The 14908-nt window shown below is 41.5% G+C and overlaps 1 protein-coding gene across 1 annotated transcript in view; it reads left to right on the top strand.

Moving 5' to 3' along the window:
- Positions 1–14908, top strand: part of PTPN14 (protein tyrosine phosphatase, non-receptor type 14) — a 64951-nt gene extending 50043 nt beyond the window's left edge. Inside the window, 6 exon segments of the mRNA XM_010078578.1 lie at positions 2711–2854; positions 3881–4099; positions 7664–7792; positions 8734–8968; positions 10147–10310; positions 14424–14908. Of these exon segments, the coding sequence (XP_010076880.1) occupies positions 2711–2854; positions 3881–4099; positions 7664–7792; positions 8734–8968; positions 10147–10310; positions 14424–14552 (1020 nt within the window). The 3' untranslated portion in view covers positions 14553–14908.

Below are 14908 nucleotides of genomic sequence, written 5' to 3'. Positions count from 1 at the left end.
GTCGCAGTGGCTTTGTGGAAATTAGTAATCATACAGATCAGTTTCCATACCAGGAAACTGTGGGATCAGTAGACTGTGGGGAGCACATGGGTAGGAAGATGTTGATTTGCTTCAAGTTAGGAGATGGTGATATTCAGTGCCCTGTACGATTTGGTTTCGTGGGTCTGTACGGCCACTAAAGGGGCTGATCCCGCGCACTGCTGTTGGGCTTGTCTGCTTCCTCCACTGTGGTTCTTCGGCTGCTGCCCAGGGCCACCGCTGATCCAGCTGGTGGTGCCCCCACCCTGGCAGCAGTGCCAGCCCAAGGCGGGTGGCAGAGCACACAGCCGGGTGACGAGGAGGCTGGCTGCAAAGCCCCCCTCAGTGCCTGCTCCCCGTCTGCCTGCCTGGCTGTCTAGCCCCTGTGGATTTGAGGGCAGGATGAGCCTGAAATGTGTTTGCTGAGATGGATTGGAGACTGTGTTTCGGTGCTAGCATTTTATTCCCTCTTTGCAGGGATGCAGAGTTAAGTATTACATTATTTATAACATAATGGAAACTTTTGAGTTCTTCGGATGATCTCTTTGATTGCCTTGCCTGACACTTCATGTAACGTTGTTATCGGAATGAAACACTGGTAGCTGTAGAATCTGGATAGACACTTTTTCCAATAACTGAGTGACCAGGTATCTAATTACAGAAGCAGCAGATGTAGAGGCTGGGCGGCTGAGGATATGGATTGTTTATTTTTTTAAAATGTACTCAAATATGAGAAATAGGGTCCTTTTAAATTTGCAATGAATTTAGAGTAAAAAGTATTTAAAGGCTTCAGTGCCGCTGCAAGCAATGGCAGAAATATGAGGGGTGCTTACCGTTCAGTGACTTAGATGTGTGCTCGATGTAACGCTCTGGGAAGTGCTACTGCAGGTACAGAAAGCGCAGTGTGTGCTGTGGTTCCTTTTTTTCAGAACTGATGTCTGAAACAAAAACAATTCCTGAAACAAATTAATGAAGCATCTAAATGGTCCAGAGCAGAAAAGAGTCGCTAATGTACTAGATCAGTAACTAGTTGGATTTAGATACCAGTGTATAGTCAAAAGAATTTTCTAAACATATCTGTAATGCTTCTTGTTCGTTGGTGATCCTTCCTTACACTGGTGTAATGGTTAGGAATCAAACTTGGGCCACTAAGTTATATCGTGGAGACAGAATTTACTCCTTGCAGAATCTTAAACTTTAAACATAAAATAGATACTTGACTACAAAACATAATCTTTCATGAAGGAATGCTGTAAACTTTGGTGTAACAAGAATAGATGTGCTCTTCTGGTCTTCTGAGGAAACATAATGAGAAGCAGGAACCCAAAGGATTTTAGGGTGAAAATGAAGGTAAGAAGAGGGCTTAGAGATGTCATTAGGGTGCTCTTCCTCTGAGTAATCATTCAGATCAGCCTTTGGTCAAAAGGTGGTGTTTTGAAAGAAAAGGGGTGGTCTTGGCATTAAGCTTTTGAGGTGGTTTCAGCCTAGATCAGCAGTCTTAGCACATGCAGACCTTCCTCTTGTCATAGGAATGACATGTTACATAATGTAATTTGATGACCTTGATCTTTTAAACACAGACTTTTCTATTTTACCTTGCAAGTAGTAATAATAATAAAATCCCCAAACAAAGAAAAAAATACTTGGATTTTCCTGCTTTCTGGAAGTAAGAAAAGTAAGCAGAGTGCTTTGGGATTTTTGGTTTGCTTTTTTGTTTGTTTTTTACTTAGTGCTCTGGAGGAACCCGGTGGTGAGGAAAAAGCTCCCAGGCTTTTGAAAAATCAAGCCATTTACATATGCCTGAGGGCATTCAGGTTCATTAGTGTGTTTCCAGGAGCTGAGCTTGGCCTCTGTGGTGACCACAGCTTCCATATGCATGCTGAGAACCAGGCTTCCCTTGTGCTCGATCGCTCCTTCCAAATCCAGCAGAAAGAACTGTGAAGGAAATGGAATAGAGTATCCATAACTCAGCTCCTTCTAGAGATGACCTGTCTTCTTGCTTGATGTTTCAGTTCCCAGTAGCATAAGGAAGGCACCAGGATGAATTTAAAATGCCTACTGGGGTTCTCCTTGTCGCAGTGTAATATGATGCATGAATACGATAAACGATATCCCTCCCTGGCTGCTGTTATGTTTGGTGTCTAGGATTTGTGAGCTCAGTTTTTAGTGTGAAATATATCGTGGGTGCTGCTTGAATCACCGTGATAGCTGAGTGCATCAGAAGACTTCTCATTTTGAGTATTACCATCACAGAAGAGAAATGACTGTCCTGTGTTTTACTGTTTGTTGTAATGGATTGGAATTAGTGCTTTTTAAAAGATGCCCCAGGTATCTTGGCTCTGGTAGCGTTGCTTTAACGTAACAGGGTGATGCTTTCTGTGCCCTACATTCAGAAAAATGCTTGCAGAAAAATGCTTGAGATTGTATTTGTATGTCTTTTGATGGCATGTAAACTGTATTATACGCTGGGATTGCTTCTTTGAAATTTAAATTCTGCGCTCATGTAGGAGCAGGCCTTTGAGGAATAACAGGAAGAATAGAGGTGGTGTTTGAATTTACGATGCTAATGGTGATCATCTGCATTCTTTGGCCAGAGAGTTGCAGATTTTGGAGATTAAAAAAACATTCCAGCATTTTACTGGCATTATAAATAATCACACAGAGATGAAAACGTGCCTTTTCTTGCCAAAAGAATCTAGAAAAGCAGAAGATGGCAGGCCTGGAGGCCCAGAAGAGGCCCTTGATGTTGGCAGCACTGAACGGACTCTCAGTTGCTAGGGTTCCTGTGCCGGAGGACAGCCAGGATGAAGTTGCCAAGGTGCCAATGGATGAGAGGGTAAGATGGAGCCTCATGAAATGTTGCTCGTTCCCTTTGTTCCCAGCAGCATGAAGTTTCTAAAATACTAAAATTTGCTTTAAAATGTAAAAAAAAAAAATTCTCTTAAAAGTTTTCAGAGCTATTAGTGGAAAAGGTCTGTGGTTAACACTGGTGTGTCTTTGGATGCTGACGAGTGTTAAATGTCTTGAACGTTTACTGAAGTCAGTGAAAATTGAGCCTTTTCACCATTTCATGGGACCACACAAGGTCATACAAGATCAAGCTGTAAATCTAACATTTTGCATATTTTTTGCTTGGTCAGGCAGTCTTTCTACAGTGATCATCCATAGATACCATCTTTCATGTTCTGAGACAACTAAGGAGTTCAGTTAACATCTCTAACGGGATTAAATTTAAAAAGGCTTGTTTGCCTCCTGATGTTTGCACATGTGGGTGTGTGGATGTATATGGAATTTCAGAAATTAAAGAGAGTTGCTGCCATTAAAATTTGAAAGACATTTGCAAAGAATCTTTCTGGCTTTCTGGATAGAAATGTGTTGTCTGGTATGCAGACGACAGAATTTAACCTCCGCCTGTATGTATGTGGGGTTTTGATCAACCACAGAAACTGCACATGTGCAAATTAGGGAACATTTTGAAAATGCAGACCACATCGCACTTTTCGCAGTGTGATCTTCCTCCTAAAAAGATACATTTAAAATATTTTTACAAGTAAGTGTTGTGGTGAAATCACATAAAAATTCATACTGAACCAGGATTGCGTTTAGCATGGTTATGCTTTTTATGGTATCGGTCTTAAAAAATGTGGAGGTGGAATCCAAAAATGTAAAATTTGCTTGTGGTTTCAGTCAGTAGAAATAAGAGTGTGTCGTGTTTCCTCAGATAACTGCAACTGATAAAATAAGTGAGCAAGAGAATTCTATGGCTATATATTGAAATTCAAAGAATGGATGGACGGGTCTAGTGGTAAACGTTCTTCCAGGAGGAATTAATGGATTGCTGTTCCTTTTTGTTAATTTTTAGTGCAAAATCTTGAAGAGGAAGTTGGAAGAGGGGATGGTGTTTACAGAATACGAGCAGATTCCAAAGAAAAAGGCAGATGGGATCTTCACCACTGCTGCCTTGCCGGAGAACACTGAGCGCAACCGCATCAGGGAGGTTGTTCCCTATGAGGAGAACCGAGTAGAGCTGGTGCCGACCAAAGAAAATAATACAGGCTACATCAATGCTTCACACATCAAGGTAAAAGCTTTCTTGAATTTTGCTTTGCAAGTGAAGGTGTGTTAAAGCTTTGTTTGCGTTTCTGGATGCGCAGCAGCATTTTCTGTAACTCTGGAAATTGTGAAAAGGTAGCTTAGTCAGAATGCATCATTGTCTCTTTGTGTCAGCATGGGTGTCTCTAAAGTCCCCTATCAACTAACATGTATGCGTTGATTTATTTGCTAGATTGGGAAGTCATTTTGGAGAGGCATCCTTACTTTTTTGTGCCCACCTCTTATGTCTCTCTTCGTTAATGTAGAAAGAGATGTTTCTTAAACCTGATGAAAATGCATTAGATCAGTCCCAATACCTTCAATGTGATATGGTTGTCATGACCCTGTACCTGAAAAAAAGAGCAGCTAAGTGCAGGGCAGGGCAAGGGGTACTCCTAGAGAGGAATTTATTCAGAGCTTCCACCAGTGGAAGCTTTAAAGAGAGACAGCTGCAGGCAAACTTTCTCTACTCGGTCAGTACATGTTCTGATTTATCAGTCCCAATAGCCTTGGGGGCTACTGGGGGACTACAACAACCCGTGCAGAGTGAGTCCCTGCAACTGCCTGGTGCAGCCTGAAGGAAATACTGCACAAAGCTTGAGTGAAATATTTTTTCCATTTACTAGCATATAGGATACGATTTTTAAAAATCAAGGATGTAGCTCCATGTATGCGGGTCCATGTCTAAGGAAAAATTTCATAGTTATGAGTAATGCATGTTCACACAGATATTGCAATTCTTGTTATATAAATAACATCTTCCTTTTATCGTGAGAGGTGAGTGATTTTTTAAAGTATGCATTGATAAAGAGAACGTTACTAATGAGATCCCTGTGTCTGTGATTGGATACTGGGTTTCAAAATCAGTTTTTATCAAGATACTTCAGATAAATTATTTCTACACTGGATTAACAAGAAGTAAAGATGTGATCTGACTCTGTTACTTACAAACAGGGCCAGTTTTAACAGTGGCTGCAGATGCTTGTTTTTTAAGCTTCCAGTGCTATTTGTAAAGTCCTTACTTTACCGTGAGAGACATAACAGCACTCCTCTCCCTCAGATGACAGATTCTCTTGTCAGAGAGGACTGTCTGCTTTTTCTCATTCTCAAAATCCAAATTAAAAAGAAATAATTCAAAAATAACAAATAACACATCCTGTTAAATTAATATTTTCCTGGAGTAGAAACCTTTAAAAAAGTTTAAAGAGACTTGCTGGCCCTCTTGGTTGTGATTTACAGTGTTAAATCCTGTTGACTCAAAACAATTTCTGAACCAGGATCCTGGCAGGTTATCAGTTTTCTACATTGCCTGGTAGGTACCAGATACTGAGTTTTTGCATAATCAGACGTTGCTATGATGATGGATTTCTGAGCCGAAAATTTTTCATCTACTTTGTTAGGAGGAAAAAAAAAAGAAAAAAAAAAAAAAAAGAAAAAAGAGATTCCTAACATAAATGATGCCCACAAAGCAATACTAGCCAGAAAGGAATTTTCCATGGCCAGTTTTGAGCCCGCATTTTACCTTGTGTGTCAGTGTTGGACACACACACATCTCACATTTACAGAGCACCCAGGAACACGCACAAATGTTGCAGTGCATGACAGTGGTCCTTGCCAGTATTTTCCTCTCGCGCCCATAGTGGCGCATACAGGAGCCAAGCAGATGTGCTTTTGCTTAGAAGGTGAAATGACATCTGCGAAATTTACCTCGGTAGCACAGTGTGTGCATGTTTGCAGCCCAATATTCAATTTTTAATATCCTGCAGTCAGGGCATTAGAATGCAGTAAACATTCCAGGCATCCCATTCCCTCCAGACTATTTATGGGCCTTTCATATCATGTGCCAGGAGGCTGGATATTTGGACCAGAAGTCAGTAGACAAAGAAAACTCCTATATCATCCTGATAAGATCCGTGCCTGAAGGATTCCAGCTCCGTCTGCGAGCCCCAGAGCTTTACAGTATTTCTCTGCTTATTTACCGTTGACCTTTGCTGTAAAGATACTAAGATTTTTGTCTATACCAGAGAGACAAATTGTAATTGAATTTATGAATTAAGCAAAAAAAGTTCTTAAGACCATCTGTTTGGTGTACAGGGCTGAAAACCCTTTTCAGTCCGGTGAAAAATTTGTTATTGTATGAGCACTATGCTAGCTACAGGTGTAAAAACCCACAGAGCTCAGCTTAATGAACAGCTGTTTGAATAACAAATAAATGGATTCTGTTTCTGAAAATGTATTCAAAGACCTGTACCTCAAACGTAGTATATGCTTAAACCTGTCACAGTTAGTGATTGCTCCTTGTAGCGTTGTCCGCCAGCACCTTGATATTTATGGATGTGTCAGCATTTCTCTTATAAATCTTCTTCTCTGGGATTTATAACTTTGTTGTGAAAAGTGGCTCTGGGCAAATGTGGAATTAAGAGGCCTTAGCCTGAGAAGGAAAAATATTTTAACTTTCTGAAATAGTTCATCTGGGTTTGCTTTTTGCTGGTAAGCACATTTTTTAAATGATATCTAGTAGCTCTGGAAGTGGTTTGGCTTTTTACCTAAAACATTGAAAAAAATATTTATGTATAAACCTTTCCTGATGTTTAGCAAATAATCTGTCATAAAATAATAATTTTTGAACACACAAGTGATTTTTTTTTTTTAACTGCCTAAGTACTAAGATCTGCCTCAGTTGGGTGAATGATGCAGTGTTTTATACTAGCTAACTCCAAGGTACTGCTGGGTCTGTTCAGGGCACTACATAATTTATAGTGTGTACATCTGTGTGTTAGTGCTTTAAAAATAATTTCATTGTGTGTTGTCCTGCAAATACACATATATTTCTATAAGGTGTGGTTGGTAATCCAGTTGTGTGTTGGGAAATCGACTTGCGTGACTACAGCTTTAGATAATTTAAATTTCACATGCCATTTGAAAGCTATTTAATGTGCTGTATTTACTGTATAGTAGTTTGCGGTTTCTAAACTGTAAATCCCGAGATGAGTGAGGAAGAGTAACTTGAAATGAAGCTTGTCTTGATCTCATCGCTAACTGGTGACAGCCCTATCTGAGCTCTGTTGTACAGTGTGGGGGCATAGCTGCATCCTCTGGGGCCAGCTTGGCCATATCTTCAACAGTGATCAGTGTAGTAAGAATCTGTTGAAGAAATTATTTTTTTATCTGAATGGAAAATAATTGAGGGAGGTCCTAAACAGCAGAGGCTCGTAGCTTTCCTCATGCAAAATGTCATTTGACTTAAAAAAAAAATTTCATGTGTATGATGCAGATGCAATGGCAAGAAAAATAGATGACATTTTGCTCAAAGCTTTGTGTTTATGGGCACAAGAAAGGATGTGGAAGTACCAAAGACTGTGCTTTGTCAGATTTGCTCTCATCAAAAGGACAATTCTTGTTCAAAATTTTGAACAAAAGTGGAAGAACAAAGAGTAAAGGTTTCATTATGGTCTCCTTTGTTTGAAGGGCAGTTCTGGCACAGATGCTGCTGAGAATTTGGACACTGACTGCTTTTTGGTTTTTTGTTTTTTGGTTTTTTTCTTATTCCCAGGTTACTGTAGGTGGAGAAGAGTGGCACTACATTGCTACCCAAGGGCCTCTGCCACACACATGCCATGACTTCTGGCAGATGGTGTGGGAACAGGGGGTGAATGTTATAGCCATGGTCACAGCTGAAGAGGTATGTAAAATCACAGAATACACTTCTTTCTGATGGGAGCACATCTCCTATTATCATCACTTCCCACTCCAGTAACCTGTTTTTTCTATCAACAAGCCTTTTTCCTCTGACTCTTTGAACATACGCTCGTACTGCTATAATACTACACTTTGTAACTTGCTGATACTCAGTTTGGCAAGTGTGAAAGCAGAACAAGCAGAACCCCCTCTTCCCCCTGCTTCACCTCAGTTTGGCCAAACCAAACAAAGATGTTTCCATTGGAATGTGAGAGCGCTGAACTGCTCCTGGTTAAAATGACACAGGCTTCTACCCCCTCCAAGGCCAGTTCTGTATACTGTCACTCTTATCAGCTGAAAAGAGACCAGAAGCTGTTGTTTCCGTAGAAGCGTCCATGAAAAAAAAAAAAAATCGAAAAAATAAATCTTTTTATTCTTATGCCAAGCAAAACAGTTATTTCTATTGTAATCCAAGAACTATGTGCTATGTTATAAAAACTGGCACACGTTGCTAACACTGCATTCTGCTTTACGCCTAGTTGCTTTTAGCAAATACAGGGAGTGCTGTAGCACATCAAGTCACTGTCCAGTTCCCAAGGCTGATCAACAACAGATACTTAGGAGTTGTTTAAGAGACTCTCCTTCCATTAAAAGGAGAGGCTTCCCCAGAAGGAGAACATTTATTGAGGTGGTGTAGGAAGTAGCTGGCTTTTGCCACAAAACAAGAGTTAGCTCTTCAAGCATTTTTCCACCTAGAAGTATTATATGGCTAAGAGTTTTAATGGATATTTTCTTTACTTTGTGGGATGCTTCTTGCTGCTCCAGTAATTTGAAATAAGAATACTTGGCTTATCTGCAGAGTTTTATGCCCTCTGTAGAGAATGATAATTGCAGGAACTAATGGCTATTTTTTTTTGTATGTTTGTTTGGTTTTTGGTTATTAAGGAGGGAGGAAGAAGTAAGAGTCATCGTTATTGGCCTAAACTGGGCTCTAAGCACAGCTCAGCCACTTACGGGAAGTTCAAGGTGACAACAAAGTTCCGCACAGACTCCGGCTGCTATGCAACTACTGGTCTGAAGGTCAAGCATCTTCTCTCTGGACAAGAGAGGACAGTGTGGCATTTGCAGTATACTGATTGGCCAGACCATGGGTGTCCAGAAGAAGTCCAAGGCTTCTTATGTAAGATTTCTTTAACTTGCCTGATAAAATCCATCAAGGAAAAGGTTGCTTACATTTCAGCTTTGGCAAAGGAGTGCCATGGGATCTGGCTTTAAGGCGAAGCTATTGCCCAGTTCCTAGTTTGTTTCATGCTTTGTTTCTCCTGCCAACCCCTGCAGCTGTGGTTGGGCATGGCACTAATTGAAACCTGGTTGTCCCCGTTTCCTCTGTCCCGCTGTTTGCCACCACGTACATTCCTGTGTCACTGTCTGCATTAACATGCAGCTTTTCTGGTGGTGGTAGGCCTCCAGCCGCAGCCCGCCTGTGTCGGAAGGACTGCTCAGGCTGCAGGGCTGTGACACCAAGAGTCGGGGCAGGAGAGTTCAGCTCAGATCTCACTTCCTGCTCCGACTGGTTAGAGTGGGAATTATGCCTCTGGATGTGTCTGTGTGGGTGAGGTCCACCCTCCTGGCTCTGCATCTAGACTGTGCTGGAGTGATGTTTAGAGGCCAGAGCCAGGGCTGTAGTTTATGGTGTGTTTATCTAACCAGGTAAGATCCCGGTATGTAAGTTTCTCTGTGCAGTTTGACAACGTTGAACAACACTAGGACAGCCGCACAAGACAACTGTTCTTGAGTCATGCTCTTTCTAGAAATGTCTTCAGGGGGAACAAAGGCAGTGAGCTCCCAGAAGGGCTTGTAACCCTTCACAAACACACCTTGAGCAGAGAGGTGGGTGAGATCCTGCCTCACTCTAGAAAGGAGAAGGGAGGGAGGGGGAAACAAGGGCAGATGGATGCTCGCTTCCCATCTGATATTGGTTTTGACAGGCAGTAGTTTCAATGGGACTTAGCTGTTGTTTCGATCCCAGCCTGTTAATAGCAGGAATTGCTGTAAGTAATGTCTAGAATCATCTGCTTAGGGGACCTGGAGATTTGCAGAGGGGAAAACTGAATTTAATTTTTTAAAAGAACTATTTAATTTAAAGGAGTAGACTCTCAAGTAATAATTGACACCCAGCTGGTACTTGCTGGATTCAGCGCTGTTCAGTGCACCCCGGCCAAAATAATTAGTATGTTGTAAAAAAAATGTGAGTTATTGCCACTTTGACAAAGAATGACTTTTCCATATTCATTTTTCCCCAATTTTTACATCTAGACATATAGATATTTGCAGCCTTGCCTGCATTTTATCTTGCAGCTTACTTGGAGGAGATCCAGTCCGTGCGTCGCCATACCAACAGCGTGTTGGACAGCAGCAACAACTGCAACCCTCCCATCGTGGTTCACTGCAGCGCAGGGGTGGGGCGGACCGGAGTGGTTATCCTCACAGAACTGATGACTGGGTGCTTGGAGCATAATGAAGTAAGTCAGCTTCTTTCTCAGGACAAAGCCTGAGCTCGTTGCTTGACTAACTAGCTACATTTCTGAGGTTAAAATTGAAAGGCATCGAAGTGCTTTCTTGTGAGACAAGGGCCTTTTAAATGCAGCTGGCAGAGATTTCCCGTGGCAGGTTACTTGTTACAGTTTTCTGTTGAGTTGATATTATGCAGTTTTTATTAGTGTTACTGTAATACATTCAAAATTAGGACTTTTTTTCTCTCTTTTAGGAATTTATATTCATACCTGTATTGAATTAACGGTCTAGAAACAGCATGTTTACAAGGAGTACCTGAGAGAGGCTAGAGAATAATGTCAGCATCTTTGCTCTTTTAACTAAAGTTGTCTGCGTTCTAAATTCACTCCTGGGACTCCCCGTTCTCTCTTGTGTTGTCTCAAATCTCATCTGGAACGAAGCTTATCTGTATCTTAAGAAAAAGGTGTGTGTACATTGGGGAACAGGGCTTTAGGAACTGCAGCCAATATTACAAGACTAGTAATACAGTCTGGAGTTAAGGATAGGAGCACCAGCAGAGTAACCATGTGTAGCAACTTGCTTTTCATCTGTGTCCCACATCACTGGGGAACTGTCCAGGAAGAACATCACATCTTGAATAACAATGTGCCGCACAGTTTCAACAGGACAGCTATTGAAACTGGGGATTTCTGTTGCCAAAGAAACTGCTCAAAGACCAAACCCTCTTGTAAAGATAAGAATGCAGCAAGAGTGACAAGCAGACACATATCATCTGCCCCTCCCATTAATCATCCACTGGATGAGTTGCTTGAAATTCAGGGACAACTGGATGTATGCACCTGAAATGCTCACCTACCTTCTGTGTGCCCATAAAGGAGCACAGATTGGAGCCTTTCTGTGCAAGGCGCTATGCAAAGTGCAGCTTCCTGGCTCATTCAAAAATGTGAGTTCTAAAGCAGGCAAATACCAGTGCACTTTGCTCTTCGTCACTATGTTTTAAAAAGTTGATGCAAGAAGTAATTTTTTTTAATTCTTTGTTTTGTTACCCCCTCCAGCAGCTCGTCATTCTGTAGTTACAAGATCACCTAGAGATCCTGGGCTCAGTTCAACTGAGATGAACCTCCTCCAACTCTGGCTGGGCCTCACTAGTGGTGAAGCCATCCTGTAGATCTCTGTCACAGTTTACACTTGTTTTCCATTTTTTCTTTTCCTGATGTCTCTTAATTAAAGCATTCTTTTGTCTTGATTAATGGTGAAAATCATCATTAATATTAAAGACAATTTACCTGAAGGGCTTTGTTGCTCTAGATTGTACTGTGTTAATATTTTTGGTTTGTTAAAACCTAGTTAAAAAAAAAAAAAGATTAAAAATCCTAACAATATGTTTTCAGTTTGTAACAGATACTGCACAGAGAGGACTCCTTTTCATGCAGCAGTTTTACTGGTTTATTTTGAAGTAGGATTCATTGGGGTTTTTCTGAAATAGAATTACTTACTACTTAAAATGCTTCAGTCTTATGAGTTCGTTGATTTCCTCAGAAGTGTCCTAGTGAGTAGATGTATTGATGTTAACATTATAGTGGTGAAGGAAAAAAAGGAGAGGGAGGTTGAAAATCCTGAGTCAGACCATCTTGGAACTTCTGCAGCAGTGCTGGAACTGAAGTTGGAACTCTTGCGTCTGAGGTTTCAGGTTTAGGTAAAAAGCCCTGTTTAATCAAATTCTGTACAGCTTCAGTCACTGTGGCTTCTGGGCAATTGCTGGCTGAGTCTAAAGCTGTGTATCTCGTTGCAGGGATATAGTTTCAGTAACTTGCTGTATAGTATGTAATATATCACATCATTACATCCTTACTGCTGTAGACACGTAGAACAAGAAAGTAACGGAGATGCTGCCCTACCACCTTCTAGTCCGGACTTGGCACTGGGACGTTAACTCGTGATTGCAGCTGCAGTGCCTTTTCACAGGGGAGGTCTTGTAGTTTGGGTGTCAGAAATGAGCAGCAGTTTTGTTTGTTCTTTTTGTAAATGCCACCTCAGCAAAGCATGACATGTCTTTTTCTGACATGTACATTGTGATGAAGGTGAGTTTGAAGAGTCTGCTTACCTGGAGTAAAATGCTAAGTTGACTATAAATAGTGAGGTCAAAGGGGCAGGATGGGTTTTTCTTTCATTTCTGATATAAGTTAAAGCCTAAGCGATTTTGAGGAGAACGATTCACTGTGCCAAATAAAAATCAATGAGCTGTCAAGCACTGAGCTGCTGCGAGAGGAGCGTAGCTGTGCAGGTGAGAGCTGGCCTGCGTTTTTGCAGTAGTTGCTCAGGTGAGATCAGATTCCGCATGACTCCGCTCAGCAAGGACAGCGTGGCTTTCGTAAGCATCCAAGTCCATGGAGAGGCTTTCTCCAAGATAGCTGAGTTATCTGGAAAGAGCTTATGTTTTCGTTTGCACCTGTTTGAAAATAATATGACATTACTCATCACAAATCTTTACGCTTGTTTAGCTTTGTTTTCAGAAAGTGATCGTTTATGAGTTAGGGCTTGTTTACACAGAATGGAGATCCTGGACAGAAATGGATATGCAGCGTGGTTTTTATTTTAAACTTTCCAGAACATTTCCAGCATGTGTGCATGGAAGCAGACTCCATGCTCAGCTGCGCTTCCGAGGGTTAGCAGCAATCTTAATTTGTTTCTCCGTCCATTTGTCCAGGCATTGTGCTTGTCCCGTTTCTCATCTCATCCAAAAGACTTACTAAGTTCCTTTTTGTGTTTCTGGAATGGCAAACTGGCGTTACAAAGTGCAGTTTGTGTTGCCTGATAGAGCAACTGTTCTCCAGTTTTATATCTTGAACTGCTTAAGAGCTTCCTCAAAACTAGCATATATCTTAGCGCTTGCATTTACTGCTGCCACAGAAAATGTGTATCCCTCAGCTCGTGTCCTCTTACACGCTCTTTGAATTTGAGCCCGGCAGGCTGAGCTTCATGGCTCAATGACTTCTGAATAGCTCCTCGTGTACCTGTTGTAACAGATAAAACACAACAGCATCATCGGGTTTTTGTTCCCTAAATGCTGGAGATACGATGTTAACACCTAATGAAATTTGCAGTGATTTCTAACGCTTTACCTCACGGGGCTCTGTTCCACACAACTCATTCGTCTTTTATTTCAGAGCATGATAGGGTGCCTGTGCCCCAGTGTGCTCGGTGGGGTCGGGGATGTTCTCTCACAGCGGATCTCCTGATCCGTCCTTGGTCGCTGTGTGTTAGTTCCTGTTGCAGAGCATTTTCAGGGCACGCAAGTGGATTTCTTTTGGATGAAGCTTAAGCTGGAAGATGCCCTCTCGGAGAACACGTAATGACTCCCAGCTGCTAGGGGATGGTCAGGAGATGGCAACAGACCAGTGCTGGCCTGAACTCTGCCAAGCACATATTGTGGATGCTGCGGCCTCGTTTCACTTCACAGATATATTTCTTTTGGAGCATTATTTCCTAGCATGGGCTTGGCTGTGGGAGCTCAGGTGTCAGAGATTCTGGGTCTCTTGGTGACAGTGAGTTCCCTTCTCTTTTGGTGGAAGGGTCAGTATATTTGCCTGCGCTTTAATTTAGTCTAAGGAATCTTTGTAATGATCCTGATGCCTGCTTGCCATTGGAAAAAATCTCCCAGATCCTCCCTCTGTAAATGAGTTTGACCATGGATCAGAGTGCAGGATGCACGTGGCTACGGGGCCTCTTGATGCACTCAGTGGTAGGCTGAACTGAGCTGTATCGTCTTGGCTGCTTAAGTTTTGTACTAGACCTTCCTGATTTATCTAGCCTTTTTGAGGTTTATTTTACTGAGTTGAAAATAGGTATGTTGGACCAGAAAAGACTCCAAAGAGAAGAAACCCTTTATTATGTGTTCAGTGAGAGGTAATCAGCAATACACAACTGGAAGACAAGTCTTTGGTCATCTGCCCATTTACTTCAGTCCTGAAGTTCCTGTAAGCTTTAGTGGAGAAAGCACTGGACAGGCAGTAACCTTTATGTATGGCTGTTCTGTGTCAGATAAGTGATATCTGAGGCAATGGTTGTTCAATTTAATGAACCTATATCCTTATGCCTTTTTTTTTTCCCTTGCTCTACAGAAAGTGGACATTCCTGTGATGCTGAGACTCCTGCGGGAGCAGAGAATGTTTATGATCCAGACCATAGCCCAGTACAAGTTTGTCTATCAAGTGCTAATCCAGTTCCTGCAGAACTCCAGACTTATTTAATCTTTTCAAACATCCCAGCCCCAGCTTTGTGGATCTGACTGAACCTTACCAATGAACAAGGGGAACTGCCTTGACAACAACACCGTGTGCATATGTTGCACTTTTTAAGTTGTCTTGAAAGTAAGGAATGATTTTTCTTTACTAGAGTCTCCCGTGGATTATTTTATACAAGATATAATTTATTTTTCTTGGAATAACTTGTGAATTACTTAAATAACTTGTAAAATTTATATCAACCTTTGAATCGAACCACATTTGACGTGACTGGTCTGCATTGTAACATGTCCATGAGGAAAGCAATCCTTTGTAAAGATAGTTTACTGGCTTTTATTTTGTTACACAGCTTCTGAAATGAA

This window comes from Pterocles gutturalis, unplaced genomic scaffold, assembly GCF_000699245.1.
Source record: "Pterocles gutturalis isolate BGI_N339 unplaced genomic scaffold, ASM69924v1 scaffold6818, whole genome shotgun sequence".
Taxonomy (NCBI): domain Eukaryota; kingdom Metazoa; phylum Chordata; class Aves; order Pterocliformes; family Pteroclidae; genus Pterocles; species Pterocles gutturalis.
Note: the sequence above shows the minus strand (reverse complement) of the source record. Positions and strands in the feature narration are given on the sequence as shown.